Genomic DNA, 19,517 nt, shown 5'->3' on the forward strand with positions numbered 1-19,517 from the left:
GGAAAACGATTGAGTTATTCAATCATGGCTATTACAGTTGTTTTAGCCAGCAAAAAGATGACTTAAATTTAATTTGGAAGTGGATTATGTCTTTTTCTTGAGAAAATATAATAATATGGCATAGTTTTATATAGTAGAAGAGACAAGTCTTTTATTTTTTTAGTTATATTTCTAACTCTGATAATTGCAGCAATGTAAGGAAAAGAATGAGAGAAAGAGTGATTGAAAAACTCTGCATATTTTTCTTGGGGCCAAAATCACGACAGGGAGAAAGCAATGTAAATGTTTTCTCATATCATCTTAAAATAATATTACATGGAATTATTTTAAAATATGATAATTTGTTCACATTAATATTTATAACATGTTATATATGATTGAAAGATTGTATTCTATCTTCCTATCAAGGAAATAAGCTAAACATTTTTATGAGAATTATTAACAGGCGAAAACTTTATTTCCTTTTAGGACCTTCTTTCCTCTACTTTTAGAGACCTGAGAAAATATGCTTGTGCCTATCCCAGATAAGAAAAGAGAGCTGAGAATAATTCTAACCTTTGATTACTATTCTCAACAGTAATTTTATCAAGAATAAATTGGTCACATCATTCTAGCTACTGTATTCTAGCTACAAAAATCAAGATTTTACTGAGTTTTGTTCTAAAGATAATACTATTTAGTATTTATATGTTAAAGCCTAATGTATTATAAGTCGACTTTGGCTTCAAATAAATGATGCACTAATCTCAATGAGTATAGAATTTATTGCTTAAGAACAGGTTTACTTAAGAGTAATCATAGACGCAATTCGAATTCTAGCTCTTATCATTTCTGGGCATTCATACAAAGATTCCTTTGGTGTCACTTGTTTAAGTGATTGCCATTTAATCACATTTTCCATTTCCCTGAGTTTGGAAACGTCATTGCCAAGTCTCAAATCTATATGTTGGATGACATTTATAAGTTAATTCTATCAGCTGCCTTAAGTTATTTAATTAATAAACAGTATTTTTCTATTGTGTTCAGTGGATAAGGAAATCAAATGTTTTATCTATTCATATATGCATGTATCCCATTGGTAACCTGATAACCACTTACTCTACAGTAGGTTCGGAAAATGACATAGGTCAAAGTACAAATAAGGGTAGTTGTTCTGGTAGCAAATGTTGGACTTCAAAGACAGGTATTTATGAGGTCTGTCCAAAAGGATCCAGCCATTGTTGATATAGCGAGAACGGTTTGCACAACATTGACGTGACCTGGCAGCCCAGGAGAGTGGACTGCACGTGCGTGTGTGAACAGCGATGAAGTCACTCTAGAAGCCACTGAGCGAGTGTGTGCAGTGACTGTGTGGCTGTTGCATTCAAAATGAACAAGTAGGGCAACAATTCTGCATCAAATTTTGCATTAAGCTTAAACGCTCCTCTGCAGAAACTATTCTGATGATTCAAAAGGCTTTGGGGGGTGATGATGCAATGAGTGCAGCACAAATAAAAGCGTGGCACACACGTGCCGAGGATGGTCGAGAATCTGTTGAAAGTGATCCACATTCTGGAAGGCCTGCAACAAGCAGGACGGCTGAGAATGTTGAGTGGGCACAGTTAGGTTAAGAGATGCTGGGGGAACCGGGTGAGGTCCCAAGGGGCCTACTGTGAAGGGGACTGGGCACAGTGTTTCTTGTATCTTCAATAAAGGTCTCTATTTTTCATATGACATGGCTGCATGCTTTCTGGACAGACTGTGTACATTTTTTTTATTCTCTTGTCTTGACTAAACTTCATGGGCTTAGATGGAAAATGAGGAACTTAACAAGTGTCCTCCTGAACAGGGGTATTAGTGAAAACTTTACTCAAAATAGCATTTCCATTATTTTGAATAAAACTGATAATACTATATAAAGTTCTGTACTCTAGAGAATAAATACAAAAGAAAGATAGGCTGCCAGGCTATTTCTTTGAAGACGCAGTCATCAGCAAAAAAGCTATAAACTATATACTACTATAAAATTAATGACCATTTTATATGGTTCTTATTTATTGTGTTTCTTTAATACCTTTCTCCATAGGAGTTGGTGTTGAGGAAATACTTTATTAAATTATGAATATATTTATATCATAAATCTCTACTACCACGAACTCAGTATTCTTTTACAAGTTCATTGGTTTTTAGAGAAAAACTATATTTAGGGAAGTAAAACATTCAAGTTCTTCCTCAATACTCTGTCATCGAGGTTCAAGTGTTCAGGTATAAAAATAATATTGTATTTACTTTCCCATTAGAAGGGAAATGCATGCTTTTTATTTTAAAAATTAAAAAAGACATCAAATATACCTTGTTTCCTGCTCTGTGTGTCTGTGTGTCTTTTTTTTGTAGGACACTATCACACACTTGCTTCTAGTGGGTTGTGTAACACACACAGCATTGCTCTTTGCTCTATATTTAAGGTACTGGAGAGATATGATGGGAAATATAGTTATGGAGCTCAAGTATAGAGCTATTCCTTTCTGCGTGAATGTAAGCAGTTCGTTCTTCTATAATTTGGTGAACTTTTAAAAAAAATATGTAACTAATCATCTCATTATAAAGTTAATAGATTTTTAAAAATATGACCTATTATGCCAAGGACTTACTTTCTGGCATATTTTAAATATTATGTTCAATTTTCACACATATCATTAAGCTTTTTAGCTATAAAACAATTTTTAGGTTTATATTTTCTCATATGTTCATTTGAGTTTTCAGTACACTTATTTAATTAATTGTATATTTGTTTATTGTAAATGGCGTTAACTTTTAGAAGGTACTCTATAATTTATCCAGCATAAATTATATATTCTGGTTGCTTTGCCAAGCCTTCAGTTGTGGATTCATATTAATCAAAGTTTCCCCTCCTCTGCTTTCCTACCCCTAGTAAGTAAGTTCTTGTTTCTCAGAAAGAAGTTCTGTATTTTTATGGACAAGCATTATTTTTTTTCTTGACTGAATTGTTCTAAAAGCATAAATTATTTAAATCTCTTCAACAAGTCTAAGTTTGAAATGAATATTTTATGGCTGACATAATGGTTACAATATAAAGAGTCTTGTTTTCATTGAGTGTTGAAAATGTGAAATATTGCTTCATTCTCTTTAGATATTAGTAAAAATTAGTGTGCAGCAAAACCATTACTTAGATCATCTTATACATCCCAGGAAAAATAGAGAATTTGATTGGCTGCCAGCCTAGTATATTCGCTTGTCGCTATTAGACTTTTTCAAAATATTAAAGTGTTAACTATGAAGAATATCAATTCTCAATAGATTTTCATGGCTACTTTATGCTCTTATTCAAGAAGCTTTATATTATCTGCTAATTCACCAAAGATCCTTTAATTAGATTTAAATCAGGGTAAACTAAAGGAAAGTGACACTGTTATTAAATTGTTGGTGAAATGTTATTTCCAGTGATTACATTACTCATGTGCATTTATGTGCCATTTAAAATTGAAATATGACTTTGCTAAGCATTTGTAGCTGGAAAATGGATTCCATAGGAAGGGTTCAAGTAAAATCGTAAGGCTTAGAGCTGTACACCGAAGAAGGACTTGCTAAATTTGAGATTATTTTACTGCTTATCATGACTCTTATTTGTGTCCAGTAAGATCCACTACAATAGGCTTGTACTTTATAATCAGTAGCCTAGATGGCCTATAATGGATAAATATCCAAAATGTCATATAGCAAGTGACTACTTTTAACATGAAAGCTATCTATTCTCAAAATCATATTGTTAAACATAAACACCGTAACATAGCCATAAAACCCTGAAGGTGTTCCCCATCTAGACTTCTGATCACAGTTCAATAGAGGCGGTGATAGGAATCTCCCCAAAGGTAAAAGGAAAGCTCCTGTACCAATTCAGCATGTAGGGTGACATTACCTGGTAATGACTCAAACAATAGGTGAGTAAGGAGGAAGAAGGATGCAAGGGCGAATAGGAGAAGGGAGAAAAGGAGTACAGAGGGAGGATTCAAGAGGCAAGGGGGAGGGGGAAGACAGGTAATGGGCGAGCTGGTCAGGAAAGCTGGGTGGAAGGCGCAGGGTGGAAGGACGGGGAGAGGAAGAAGACAGTTCGCCCTGAACTGCGGCTGTCGAGAAGGAGGGCGCTGCAGGGCGCTGCGCAGCGCTCGTTTCTTGTACTTTCTGACTTCCAAGTTTCTAAAGATTAGTATTTTGCTCTCTGTCTTCTATTTTTTTTTAGTTAGACCGATTCAAAGAGCCACCTGCTTACGGACCCATGTGCGACATCCTGTGGTCAGACCCCCTGGAGGATTTCGGGAACGAGAAGACTCAGGAACATTTCACCCACAACACGGTCCGGGGCTGTTCGTACTTCTACAGGTGAGGGGACAGCGTGTGCGCCGCGAGTGCTGGGACTCGCCCGTCCCTGTGCTTGACCGGTCTGTGATGCTTGTGTGACTTCTTAGGAAACCAGTACAAATGAAAGGTTCGCTTTGAAAGTCTGCTCCAGTGGGTTCGTAGTGCTTAGAAAATGAAAACAGAAAGAAATGAATAAGTGAATAAATAAATGAAAAATATATATGTACACATTTACAGACAGGCTTGGAGATATTACAGGTTCAGTTCCAGACCACTGTAGTGAGTGAATGTCACAATAAAGCATGTCACACAGATTTTCTGATTTCCCAGTGCATATAAAAGTTCTGTTTGCACTATACTGTAGTCTATCAAGTGTGCCATCGTATTGTATTTTTTAAAAGTGTACAGACCTTAACTTCAAAATTCTTTTATTGCTAAAAAATGCTGGTGATTTTCTGAGCCTTCGGTGAGTCTTCATCTTTTTGCCTGAGGAGGATCTTGCCTCAACGTTGGTGGGAACTGACTGATGGGGTGGGGGCTGCCGAGGGTTGGAGTGACGATGGCAATTGCTTAAAATAAGATAACTACTAAGTTTGCTTCATCAGTTGGCTCTGCTTTCACGAAAGATTTTTCTACCATGAGATACTGTTTGATTGCATTATACCTGCAGTAGAACTTTTTTAAAATTGCATTCAGTCCTCTCAAAACTTGCTGCTGCTTTACCAGCTGTTTATGAAATATTCTGAATCCTCTGTTGTCATCTCAACAGTGTTCACAGTATCTTCACCAGGAGGAGATTCCATCTCAAGAAACCACTTTCTTTGCTTATCTAAGAAGCAACTTTTCACGTGTTCACGTTTTATCACGAGATGGCAGCAGTTCAGCCCCATCTTCAGCCTCCACTTCTAGCTCTCTTGCTGTTTCCACCACCTCTGCAGTGACCTTATCCACTGGAGTCTTGAGCCCCTCAAAGTCATCCATGAGGATGAGAGTCAGCTTCTTCCAAACTCCTGTTACTGTTGATATTTCAGCCTCCTCCCATGGATCACGAATGTTCTCAGTAACATCTAGGATGGTGAATCCTTTCCAGAAGGTTTTCCATTTACTTTGCCCAGATCCATCACAGGAATCGCTACCTATGACAGCTATAGCTTTCTAAAATGAATTTCTCAGATAATAAGCTTGAAAGCCAAAATTACTCCTTAATCCGCATGAAAATAACATTAATCCTTGTAATGGCCCCATCGGAGCTCTTGGGTAACCAAGTGCATTGTCAGTGAGCAGTAATAATTTGAAAAGAATCTTCTTTTTCTGGGATGTAGGTCGTAACAGTGGACTTAAAATATTCAGCAAACTGTGCTATAAACAGATGTGCTGTCGTTCAGGCTTCGTTCTACTTCTAGACAGATTTAGCATAATTCTTAAGGGCCCTTGGGTTTTCAGACTGGTAAAATGAGCATTGGGTTCAACTTAAAGTGTCCAGCTGCATGAGCCCCTAATAAAAGAGCCAGCCTGTCCTTTGCAACATTGAAGCCAGGCATTGCCTTCTCTCTAGCTGTGAAAGTCCTGGATGGCATCTTCTTCCAAATGGAAGGCTGTTTCGTCTCCATTGAAGGCCCGTTGTTTAGTGCAGCCACCTTCACTGATCTTACCTAGATCTCCCGGATAACTTGCTCCCACCTCCACATCAGCACTTGCTGTTTCACCTTGCACTTTCATGAAGATGGCTTTTTTTCTTAAATCTCCTGAACCAACCTCAGCTACTTCCAAGTTTTCTTCTGCAGCTTCCTCACCTCTCTCTGTCCATGGAATTGAAGAGAGTTGTAGCCTTGCTGTAAATTAGACTTTGACTTAAAGGAACATTGTGGGCAGTTTGATCTCCTATCCAGACCACTAAAACGTTCTCCGTATCAGCAATAAGGCTGTTTTGTTTTCTTATCATCTGTGTGTTCCCTGGAGCGGCACTATTCATTTCCTTCAAAACTTTCTTTGCATTCACAACTTGGCTAATTGTTGGGTACACAAGGCCTCACTTTCGGCCTACCTGGGCTCTTGGCATGCCTTCCGTACTAGGCTTAATAATTTCTAGCTTTAGATTTGACATGAGGGACATGCGACTCTTCCTTTCACTTTAACGCTCAGAGGCCACTGTAGGGTTATTAATTGGCCTGATTTCAATATTGTTGTGTCTCAGGAACTAGAGAGGCTTAAACAGGGGAAAGCAGATGGGGGAGTGGCCACAGCGTGCAGTCAGAAGATACAGAACATTTATCAACGAAGTTTGCCATCTTAAGTGGACGTGGTTCAGGGCACCCAAAACAATTGCAGTGGTAACCTCAAAGAGTGGCGACCATGGATCACCGTAATAGATACAATAATTAATAATGAAAAAGTTTGAAGTATTATGTTAGTTACTAAAATGTGGCACAGAGACATGATAGGAAGATAAGCTATTGGGAAAATGGCACCAATACACTTGCTCAATGCAGTGCTGCCACAGACCTTTGATTTGTACAAAAGATAATATCCACAAAGTGCAATCAAAGGAGCATCCCTGTATATAAAATTTCTCTGAAGAATAGAAAAGGCAGAAAAGAGCATGCAATGTGTGGCTACTGAAGAAGATAGTAGGATTTAATGGAAAATTTGTTCTGCTTCAAGAACTATAGAAAAAATCCAATGCCAACTTTGTTTTTTTATTCAATTAAGTAATCATGTTTAAAAAATTTACCAGTTTTCAGATCTTGAATTAGAAAAACAACTTTATATTGGTTAATTAAATTATATTCAAGTCATTCTTTTTTTTTTTTTAAGTTTATCAGGCTTCCTGGATATATTAAAATTGGCAGTGATACAGTGTATAGGTACCATGGTAAATTTATTTTTAGCAACTTGACAAGCCAAGTTGAAAATAATTCTTATAATAATTTTTTACATTTGCAAATCTCTAGGGGTTTGCCCATTCTGTAGCATTTCAGAGCACTGCCGTAAGGAGTCTACAACACGGTTGGGTTTCCACGTGACCTCACCTCCTTTCTGACATGTCACCTCTTACCCCTCCACATCTGATTGTCCTCAGGGTTCCTGGGGCCCTTATCATTAGATATACAACTTATGGGAAAGTCGCCAGAGTCAAAGAGAAAAGAGGGTCTGGAGAAGTTGAGAATTTTAGATTCTAGAATAAATATTATCCTTGCTGTTATTTGGCACTTAAAAAAAACAATCCTGATTTTCCCTGAAGTTAATGCTCAATTCCAGCCCTGGCTGCTAAGCTAATGGCAAGACTGGAAGAATTCTGTAAAACACATCGGCCACATCCCTGCTGTCTCTAGCATGAGCAGATATCGTCCTTTTGTGTGACATTGATCAGATGTCTATCTAGCAGTGGGACATTTTGTTCCATATATTAAGCTTTTTATGGGGGTGAAAAGGTCCCTTTTTTCCATCTGTTGATGTGATTGAGACATTAAAGTTTGTGAACAGAAAATGTTACATACTGTAAAGCATCATTCAAAGAATAGTTTTTCTTTATGTAAATATTAATAGAGAGGTTTGTTCTAAGCTTATTTATTGGAAAGTTTATAGTTCACTTCTGTATTTTGGAAGTTTGGGCACCAAGTTTAAAGAGTCTATTTTGGTTGAAATGAAGACGCATGGTATATTTTTGAAAAGCCTAAGGTTTCTTTTCAGTACTTAGTTAATTTGGGAGGAGTTTTTTTATCAAAGGTGTTTAAATTTTTAATGAAAAGTTAGGTGTTATTAAAGTTTATCAAAGCCATGTGTTCAATTTTCCAAATCTAGTGTTAAGTTCCTAATTATACCAAAAGTGCTTAAATTACCTGTTTTTTACAGAGTTGCGCTTCAATAACATAATACCAAACAAATCTATACTCTTGATTTTGATATTGAGTCCAGTTGCATTAATTTGTAATACAGCATTCTGCTTTTAGTTTTGTGAGTCAGTTCAAATAAGTTATGTTCTGAAAAAAATTCCAGAATGAACTCACATAAAGTTATGATATTTTTTATTTTATTAATATAGAGACAGCTGTGTTTATGTCAAGAATAGAGTCCATCAATTTTAATATTGGGGGATAATTAGAGAATTAAGCATGTTTCCACACTTTTGTTCTCAAAATTAGGATTATTTTAACTCGTCTCATTAGAGCTTCTTAGTTGGTAATGGTTTTTATCCATGACAAATACAGATCATGTGTAGGGCTGAATATCTAAATTCACAGTCTGTATAGAGACTACTAATGGCAAAGCAATCCAGATTATTTTTTTACCTAAGGAAGAGGAAAATATCTCTCTCATTTTGATCCTCTTAGTGCCATGTAAGGCATGACGTCATGCTTTATAAAGTCCATCCAGGTGGGCACAAGCGAGCCATGAGATTGGTGGAGAAACTTGGTGGCCATGACCATTTTGAGTTATTGGCAGTTATTTTGACCCATAACCCCCAGTTTTATGTTACATGTTTGTATATAGTTGGCATATGTACTTTCATGTGCCACCTACCCGCTGTATAACGTCGTGTCTAGGCCATGATTTACAGGAGACGAAGTTATGGAGAGAAATGCATCAATAAGAATTTATTAATGCTGTTCATGAGTTACATTAGACTGGCCAAGAGACAGTGGGGACAGAATCCATAAGAACTGTGTTTTGCCCTAGTGCCACCATTATCTTTATAATCTTAGAGCAGAGTTTGCACACTCAAATGTCTGCGGTGTTCAGGCAGATGATTGGGGTAATTGAAGCAGGCCACGTGTTAGATTGTGGCGACGAGTGAGGACCGCGACAAACTGGAGGCGGGATGTTCGTTTTCATGTAGACCAAAGGAAACTGGCAGCTGGATTTGGTTCTTTGGTTGTCAGTTTGTATTTCTGCTGTGGATGAATCATACAAGATTTGTGTTCTGAGTTTACCTTGCTTCAAAATGAGTGAGTTAAATGAGAAGTTCTGAAATTCCTCTGAGCTCTGAGATTTGACGGGCAGCCTGACAGTCATTTTCAGAGTGATTCTGAAGCTGTGAGTTGCAGCTCACTCAAACCGCAGCTAGTCTCTCCGCAGCACACCAGCAGCCCTGCTCCCTCGCGTTCAGCCGGCCCTCTGCCGCAGCCCACACTCGTGCCCGCCCTGCCATCCTGAAGTCCGCTGGTTCCTCCTCTTACAGATCTCGGTTCGCCTCTGATTTACCAGGCAGACCCTCTGCTGCCTCAGTCTTTGTCTTCTTTCTGCTTTTGGAGTTTTTTTCTTCACACTTACTCCTGGGAACCTCAGCCACTTGCCAAGATTCACTGTAAGCTGTAGCTCTGCGGGTCAAGTCCTGAACCCATCTCCATCCCGCCCTCTCTGTCTCTCTCGGGCTCAGATCCTCCGTGTCTAGCTGTCTGCGGGAAAGTTTTATCCAGGCCTAAACTCACCTTGCCTGAAAAGCCTTATTTACTTTCCCATTTGCTTAACCCCCACTGGGGACTCCTCCTGGTTTTTCTATTTTCGTTAACTGTGCGTTCTCCCAGCCATGCAGACCAGCAAGTGTGTTTGCTTTTTCTTCTTGCTTTGAAGTCACCACCAGTCATCACATCTTGTTGACGCTGTCTTTGAAATGTCACCAGCATCCAAACCACCCTGTTTGCCCTCCTTCCCACTCTGAGTTCAGGACCTTCATTCTTCATCTACTGAAATCACACTCGAGCTCCCTGCTCCCAGTTTCATCAGTGTTCTGCCTCCCTCCCCACCCCAATTCGTACTGTCCTGTTCCTGGGTGGGTTTTTTTTTTTTTTTTTTTTTGGAGAATTGATTCACTCATTCAATTATTCAACACCCATTAGCTGAGCACCTATTTAGATGCCGTCTGCTAAGTTTTGTAGATGCTCAGAGTCCCTGCTTCCAAGGCAGTGACAGTCTAGTAGTAGAGACCAACAAGTGGACACAGGCGAGTAAAATGCAAGGTGAAGGGTGCTGTGATAAATGAGCACACTGTTACACACACACACACACAGTCCAGGGGTCCTAACCCAAAAAAGGGATGGATTGAGACTTAAGGGACTGCTCGTGGTAAAGGTGTTCTCAGACCTGAGTTTTAAACGGTTAGTGAAACATCCAACCAGAATCACTGGGGAAGAGGCTCTTGCAGTCAGGGAAAGTGTCGTTCATGAAAATATGAGGGAGGGGACACTTTAGAAATTCTGCAAGATGCCACCTGAATGGCCTTGCTGTCCTCCCACTCCCGGATCACATTTAGCTGCTTTAGTATGTATTAAAACTGAACTTTAATGTAACTAAGCTGTTCTACTTCTGCTTTTATATCCGGTAGAAATTGTGTACATATGTGCACCAAAAGATATGTACAAGATTGTTTATAACAGCAGTAATCATAGTAACTAAGGAATGGAAATAGCCCAAATATCCAGTTAGTAGAAGGAATAGTAAATTTAGTATATTTATATAGCTAAATACAGCAAATGAGAATGAGCTAACCAAAACTGCACACAACAACATGGACGGATGTCCCGAGTGTAATGGCAGGTGGAAGAAGCCAGGTAGCAAACAGTGCGTGCCACGAGTCTATGGAAGTAAGAGCTCAGCATCAGAGAAAACCCATCGTTCAATGCTAGTGGCTGCCTCAGTGAGGAGGGGCAGTGGAGGAGACACGAGGAGTTCCTGGGTTCAGGTGATGTTCTGTCTTTAGTTGAGTGCAGATTACAAGGGTGTTACCATCAAGTTGTTATCTTCTGATCTGTGCCCTTTTCTGTTTAGATGTTTTACTTTAATAAAAACCTTTGCCTTAAATGAAAACCACTTGCCGCTCCTGAGGCAGACGGCAGCCAGGTGCAAGTGGGGATTTAAGCTCTGGAAAAGTTCTGGCTGGAAGAGTTAGGGCCCCTTAGGACTCGATCGCCATAGGGTAAAAATCAAACTAGTTGCAGAATGCGGGGGCCAAGAGGAAACACAGCAAGTCCTGGGAAAACACAGGCCCGAGGCTTCAGGCGACCCCAGGGTACCCCAGGGCTGCACACCCATGGCCAGGCGCCCAGGAAGCCGAGGAGGAGTTGGACAGTCGGCAGGGCCTCCTGCCGCTGGGCTGGAGAGGGTAGGGACGCCCAGAGCTGGAGGCTGCCCCCCGCGACGGCAGGGGTCGCAGGCCACCTGCCTCTGCTCTGGCGTGGGAAGGGGCCCTCTGCTGTCCCCCCTGCGCGGTGCCCCCCTGGGTCAGCGACGCGAGCTGCCAGACTGCGGCTCAGCGTTCAGGACGTGCGAACAAAGACAGAAAGCAGAGTTCCTCTCTTAAGGCGTTCGCTAACGCTGGAGAGCAAATGAGTGATCTTGATTTACACTGTGACAGGTGACATACTACATGCGTGTGTTAAAGGATGCACATGTGTGCATGGCGGGTGCAGCAATTCTGTACACCGAGGGTGAGGCAGGCTTGAAAGGAAGGCTTCAGGCGATAATTTAGCTAAGACTTGGCGGAAGAGCGGGCCTTCCCAAGGAGAAAAAGTACACAGGGAAAGTATCCATAAGGTCATAAAAGCATTAAAAAAGCATTTTAATAATGCCTGCTGGCTAAATCGTGGTTAAAGAGTCTTCAGTCTGAGAGATTAAATTCAGGGTCTGAAATAGACTTTAATATGCTATAGAAACAAAAATAAGAGAATTAAACAGAACCAATTTAATAGTAACCATTTGCTGTAGTGCCGAGCCAGTTTTTCTACTATTTCTTACATCTTTGTCTTTTCTACCTTTCTTATCTTTGTTCATGCTCAATCTGCTTCTCATCCATCCCTCATGCTTTCTGGAGAGAATTCTAATCCCTTTCCTATCGATTGATCCACATACCTCATTTCCTTTAAGATCTAATGCAAGATAGGTATTTTTCAAGATTTCCCTGATTAATTTCAGACCTAAATTCATTCTTTCTTGCTTTATAATGTCCCTTTAAAACTTTTACTGTTTTATCTTTAATGCACTTTATACTTCAATTTTTTAAAAGAATATTTCTTATAATATTCTGTCTTCCTACCTAGATAATAAATACCCTCAGGAAAAAAACCATGGCTTGCATGTATCATACCCACCATACCCTGTAGTTAATACTGTCTTTGAAAAATGGAACAAATCATAACTGGATCTCTGAGAAATTTGGGGGGAATAAGTAATTTTTCAATTCTCTATGGTATTAAGGTGTTCAGAATGCTGCTTTTTCCTGCTATTCTGTGTGTGTGTGTGTGTGTAAATAAAATGCTTTTCAGCTTGAACATTTTGTAGTTTATGATCATTCCCATTAAAAAGCATAAAAACGTAGAATTTTTGAGTTTTTTGTAATACTATTAAAAACTTTAATGCGTGCTAGGCAGGTAGTTCACCAATAATAGGAATTTAGATGATATTCAAGTATTTTCCAAATTTCTTAGGAAAATGTTTGTAATTCTTCGAAAGGCTGAGTATTTGATTATGCATGTTTTTGCACTTCTGAAGTTTTGCTTCAAAATTATTTTCCTTCGAGCAAATAATACAAGTAGATCTCACTTATTGCTGTTAACCTAGCAAATTGCTACTTGGTTAATTTTATTTTAAAAAAAAAATTTCCATTAAAAATTAGATGCATGTATTTCCATTGGGAAGAACTTAGCCTAAACACACAGGGTATCAAATTTAGCATGAAGAAAATATTTTAAAGTAATACTTTCAGAAGACTAGGATAAGTTGTTTCAAAAGAGGGGAGGGAGAAAAAAGTGGCCACGCCACTTGCCTACGAGCAAAAAAGTGACAAACCTAGACAAGCAGCTTCTGTGACGGTGGTAACACGGCGACAAACTGTCGTTTATAAAGAGGATCATGAAGGCACAAGATATGCAAGAAAAGGGCTCAAAGAGACGGGGAAGGAACGTTTATTGGGAACCTACTCTGTGCCACCCACTGGTTGGGCATTTTATAGTTAGATATGTCCCAAAGAAATCTATCTTTTAGAAGATCAACCAGTGTCTCCAAAAATTTTTGTTCTTTGAGTTTTGTTTTTTTTCCTTGACACACACTGATCTGGAAAGGTTATATATCACCTTTTCTTTAACTGGAACAGAAGCGTCGGAAGACACGTTGGTCCCTGCTGACCCTAGGGACTGTATGGCATGTGGCCACGGAGAGACCCTGGCCGCCGCCTCCGGTTTGTAAGAAACACCACGTGCATCAGTCCGACAGTTTGTTTATTGATTGACCTGGAGCAACTAGGCGGTAGAGGACTCATGGTGATCTCCTCCTTTTGTCATGGGCATCTCCTCTCTTACAAAACACACACACACACACACACACACATACACACACACACACACACACACACACGTGTGCATACTCATGAAGACTGTTTTCAGTTTCAGGTCTATTTTTGCCAAGTAACGATCCTTTTCACAATCACCATGTCTATAACTATATGCCATCTTGGTAGTGTTTTTTCCCCGTTCATCGGGGAATTTGTACCAAACGTATAGCATGGAGTCTATTCATCTTCACTTTTATAATAAATTATTTTAGTGACATATACTACTAAAATATTTTCCCATAGAGGTATTTTTATAATTGTGGGATATTTCCTATGGGGTATGTAGTTTGGGTTCCAGTGAATATTTTGCAGTTCATTTATAATTATTGGTTGGCTGTTCCCTGACGTTCATCTCGTTAGCCGCTTCGGTCCGGCGCTCACCGGCCGCGACCCCTGGCCCACACCGGCACTCACAGTCACACGGTGGCTTGTGCTGCGCATCGACGACACACCCGTTTTGCTCTTGTGTGATGAGGAAAGCTTGAAAGCTTGTTTTACTTTACAGGCAGCTTTACCTGTAATGTCAATCAGAATAGGTAACATATACATATATGTTTTCATGATGTTATTTTTAAATGTTCACAACTTTATTTTGATAAATGAAAAATTAGAAAAGTCATATCATGGCTGTCGGCTGAAGTCGCTGCTGGTCCCGAAGTGGTTAAAAAATTCTTAGAGCAGAGACTGTAATAATGACTGTAAAGAGTTTTCCAAGTTTAATTTGTAATTTGAATTTAATTTATAAGGAAGTTCTTTGAGGCTTTCTTAAAAGGTAAACATAATAATTGTATATTAGATGTTTTATTAAGTCGAGATAAATAAGTCTTAAGATACAGTACTGCTAATTATATTTATGCTATAAATTTTAAAACTTTGTGAATATCCATAATTTTGTTTAGATTTTGAATGATGTAGTCAGCTTGATTGTACCCGTGATGTTAGGTAATGGTAGTGTAACTCCTCAGTATGCTTTTCTTCCATTGCTGACTCATCCGTAGCTGTGACACTCACACACACACACACACACACACACACACACGCACACGCACACACATGCACACACGCAGATATGAACGGTGGATACTTCTGCAAATTGAAGTCTGCATTTTAGACTCATCCTCATGTTATATTTATGCTTCTGTTTACTTTGTGTGTAAATGTGGGCTTGTAAAAATTGATCTTCTCTGAGAGTGGACACTTGTCTGGTGTTGTTATATAATGGCCTGTGTGTTTCTTTTTTCCCAATTCACACGCCTCAACTACTTTCTGATTATGTCAAAAGTATAACTGTAGCGCTCTCTCTGCCACAGGGAACAGCCTGACAGCCAGGTAGCTTGTTTCGTGAATGATGAATTTGTGATTATACTTGATCGAACCACATAGATCTGGATGCTAGAGATGAATGTGCTACTGCTGGTGATTTCATAATACGATGCTTCTCTTTTCTTTTTGTCTCTGACAGTTACCCGGCTGTATGTGAGTTCTTACAGCACAATAACTTGTTATCCATACTCCGAGCCCACGAAGCCCAAGACGCCGGGTGAGTGGTTTGGGTTTTGTGGAAACTGTGCTTTGCCCTTGTCGGATCTGCCCGCGACGCTCAGCCTGGGGGGTCCCTTTGTCCAGGCTCACTCCCACAAGGAGCTAGAGCTTAAAATTGCCTTCTGATGGGTGACGCAGGAACGACACAGGGATGAGTGGCTGCAGATGCATTGCAATCCACTCGAACAAGCCAAGGTTCAGCTTATTTTCCTAAACATCGTACGGGACACCACCTTTTATTTCTCTCAATTCCTGCGTTTGTTTCCCACCTCCCTGGGAGTGAGCACATTACCAGCTGCTTCTCAGTCTTGATTGGGAATGAGAATGAGAGTTACACTTACACATGTAACAGACACTGCACATCGTACTCTGGTTGTAAAGAATGCCATTCCTGATCCCTTTAAAGTTTTAAAGGAAAAAATGGGGATATTTTAAAAAGGGGGCTATCTTATGATCTGGCTGCCAAATGGTTGCATAAAATGGATTTTGTGTTGTCCGGTAAATTTTTGAGTTGTAGACCAATTTTAAGTGTTTAGAAAACTAAGAAACATCACATAGTCACTTTTAATGATGTATTACATCTGCATTAGGGAGAAATCAGTATAATTAATTTCAAGATTTGAGGTCCAATACCCATTCGCAGTAGGGTCCACTGATAGACATTGCTTGCCTTTAAATGATTAAACTCATCCCTTCCTACTCTGGGTTTTTTGGAAAGTAGGAATACTTTTCTTTAACCAGTGTGCTGAAATTGGAAATACAGATGCCTGTGTTCTGAAGGAGGCAATAATCATTGACACAAGCAGAGATTGGTAATAAATAAAACTCTAAAACAGAGATGGTCTCAATTTGTAGATTCATAGATTTAAGGAAATATTCTTTTAAAACAACATCACTTAATGTAGGCTAAATGCCTATATGTAACCTTTACAGAATTATTGTAGATTTATAGAATCATGGGCATGGTTATTAGTGGGAAGTCTTTATATATTGCTCTGCTTATTTGGTGTTTTTATGTCAAAAGTATTAGCTGAAAACTATGGTAGGTGCAGAGCATCTTAGCATTTGTCCTCTCTGTGAACACATCGGTATGAATTATGGTTTTCCACTGAATTCCACTCTCCCATGAGGTTTGCTAACTTCAAAAATACCTATTTGGAAATTGCACATCCAATTGTATACTTTCATGACACCTCTGAAAAAGATTGATGCCCCTGTGTAACACACTTTAGAATTTTTTATTTACTGTTATGTCATTGGATTTCTTTGAATGATAGAACTTAGCTCATTAATTTTCTATTTCTAAGTCTATAATTTGACTTTTTTTTTCTATTCTAGCCTGGTTTTGACTTGTGTTTGTTGTTTCTAGGTATCGCATGTACAGGAAAAGCCAAACCACAGGCTTCCCTTCTCTAATTACAATTTTTTCGGCACCAAATTACTTAGATGTGTACAATAACAAAGGTAAATGTTTTTAATCCTTCATGCAGTTTTATATAGTATGTATGCTCAAGGTGTTTTATTTTAGTTTGGTCTTAAGTATTCTTAACCATTCTTCTTTTCTCTTACTTTTTCAGTTATTGTTTGATGCGCATTTTGTGTTTATCCTCAGAGGTACAGAGTCAGTTGGTCAGAAGTTGGACCCAGACACTGTTATTTTTCAAATGTTTTCTAGGACATTTTAATATATAGTGGGGTTGACAGCACTGCTCTGGTGGATAGACTTTAAAAGAAACAATAATTGGAAGTAATCCAAAACCATGTCTCTTAAAAGGGACATGGATTTAAATAAGAATAGTGTGATTGTGCATGGAAAATAGCAAGAAAATAAGCAAAAAAAAAAAGAAGGTGTAGCTTGACATTCAAATTCAAATTGCATTTACTGAGCACCTACCCTGAATCAGCCCTGTGCCAGACACGCACCTGTTCATTTCTTTAAAAAAAATAATAAAGTAAATTTCAAGGCAAATATTATCAGCCACTTCACCCTCCCCCCTTTTTTAATATGCAGAGAGAGTCCCCTGTGGTCAGTGGCGGTGCCCACGGTCACCAGCTGGGAGGTAATGAACTGGGCTCAAAGGCACTCAGGTCCAGCGTCCTGCGCTTCCTGTCTGAAACCCCATGCCCGTGTGTCTGAAAGAACAAACACAAACAGACACCAAGAGGGCATTATTTACTTACTGTAGGAAAAGGAAGCGCAGAGGCCGCATTGTTACTTTCTTTCATAAAGATCATCCCTTTATTTGGAAATAATGTGAAGTGTGTATAGGCGTCAGAATGGAGCGTAAAATGTGAGACAGCATCAACTCTGGGCAGCGCTGCTCCGGGTGATACATGCGGGCAGCGTGGCTTCTGAGAGTCAGAGGGGTGGGGACATAAAGAGGAAGGGCGATCAGATGACACGTACAAGGTCAAGTACAGCCAGGAGAGTCAGCAAAGGGCAGCTCATGTCCGGCGGGGTGAGCACTCCTGGCGTCAGGGCCATGCCCGGCATGCACGAGTGGTGACAGGTGTCTGCTTGGCCTGCGCCTGGCATCCAGGATGCCCACAATGGCCCTTGGCCACCTGTGTTCCCAAGCACCTACTCGGTGTCCTCAGTCCTTCCCGGCCCATCGCCTCTGTTTCCCTCATGCCTCCATTGTCCCAGCCCCTGCGGCTCAGGGCGGGACCCTGCCCCCCACACACTGCGGCTGTCGGGGCCCTGCCCCACGAGGGACCACAGTGCTGTCACACACCTCATCCTGCGCTTGCTTCCGTCCACACACGTGCACTGTGTCCCAGAGGCGGGACACAGGACTCTCCAGCCCTCCCATGTAGCCCGGAGAGTGGCGTGTGCGGAGTGTGCAGCAGCCACACGGCCATTGGCATTGCCGTTTTCGCTGTGGCGGGGACTCCCCTAGCGGGGAGCTGTCAGTGGGCACAGCACAGTTTCCGTCACAGCCGTAGGGCGGGGTGGCCGGGGTCGGCTCCTAGAAAAGAGGTGTCACCCTCAGTAGTCCGCGGCAAGGAGAATGCAAAGTCAATAAAACACGTGATCTCATGCCACGTTCTTATAAGGCAGTTGACAAAGTAAGACACTGGGGTGATTTAATAAAAATGTATAACCCAGTGTGATTAGTTATAAACTAAGAGAGCTCTAAACACTAAACACATTTGGCAAGGTGTAATTTTCTAGAATGGTCAGAGAAGGCCTGCAGATAAAATATGATCTGAATATTAAGGAATGGTTAATGTTTGATTAGAAAAAGGGGAAAAAATAAAGTCAAGGCCAGTGATTTTTTTTTTTCAACCGGCAAATATTTCTTGTGTGAAACTGATAAAAGCTAACTTTGATTGGATGGAGATTCTCTATCTTGCAGCTGAGACGTCCCTGAGGTCCCTGCCCGGACCCAGTAGGTCCTACTGCATGTCCCACCATGATTCTCTAATTTACCAAAAGTACGTAAAATTTGAACACAAGTTTTTATTCTATAGCATTAAAATTTTTTTTCTATTAAACCTAAGAAAGGAGTCAAAAAAGTCATTTTCTTGCCAGAGACTGACTGCTAAGTAGGACTTACTATACTTACATGTTTTCTAATAATTAAAGAAAAAAACCAAAACAACAAAAAAAATGCAAGAAAATTGGGATTTTACTCCATAAAATCAGACCTGGACTCTTTCATACATTATAATTCTAGGCAATGCAGTTTTGCTTGGGACCAATAGCTGTATCTCATACAAGATATGTATTGCTTGTTTCTGTATAGTTCTCATTTAACAAGGTTGAAACCTTAAAAAAAAACACACATACACACACCGGCGCATCACTGTCCTCGACATTTTCTAGTTCTTTCGCCGTGTTCCCTTGCCTTTGGGGTAGATGACAATCTCTCCGGAAGGAGATAGAAGCATTTCATTTTGGGAACCTTTTCATAAAAGAGAAAATCTTCCTTAGAGAAAAAGATAAACTGATAGGGAGAAAAAAGATGTATTCTTCAGTTTGAGCATAATTTCAAAAGAATTTTCTGTAAAATTTCTGAAGCACTTTTAAAGCTATTATGCTAACAGTGTATGTATTATGTGGGAGTGGGAGTCAATTATTCACTGCTAAAGTGAGGATTACTGTCTTTGAATGAAATTAATGTTAACTAGAATTTTTTAAAGCAGCTCAGTAAAATTGGGTTGCGGGCACCTTCAAAATACAATCAGTGAAAAAATATCTGCGAACATTCTGTGAGTTAACCCTTTAATGCTTAGAACCAGATGACCTACTCCGGAATTGTAATCTAATAGCTAAAGTATGGCTTGAGTCTGA

General features: G+C 39.8%; 1 protein-coding gene across 3 annotated transcripts in view; it reads left to right on the forward strand.

Moving 5' to 3' along the window:
- Positions 1–19,517, forward strand: part of PPP3CA (protein phosphatase 3 catalytic subunit alpha) — a 298,091-nt gene that overhangs the window by 229,299 nt on the left and 49,275 nt on the right. For all 3 annotated transcript variants that reach the window (XM_020284523.2, XM_020284525.2, XM_075998704.1), the window contains exons 6-8: positions 4,238–4,377; positions 15,141–15,218; positions 16,590–16,684. In XM_020284523.2, coding sequence (XP_020140112.1) covers positions 4,238–4,377; positions 15,141–15,218; positions 16,590–16,684 — 313 coding nt within the window. The remainder of the gene's footprint in view (positions 1–4,237; positions 4,378–15,140; positions 15,219–16,589; positions 16,685–19,517) is intronic.

The sequence above is a fragment of the Microcebus murinus genome, chromosome 29 (assembly GCF_040939455.1).
Source record: "Microcebus murinus isolate Inina chromosome 29, M.murinus_Inina_mat1.0, whole genome shotgun sequence".
Lineage (NCBI taxonomy): Eukaryota > Metazoa > Chordata > Mammalia > Primates > Cheirogaleidae > Microcebus > Microcebus murinus.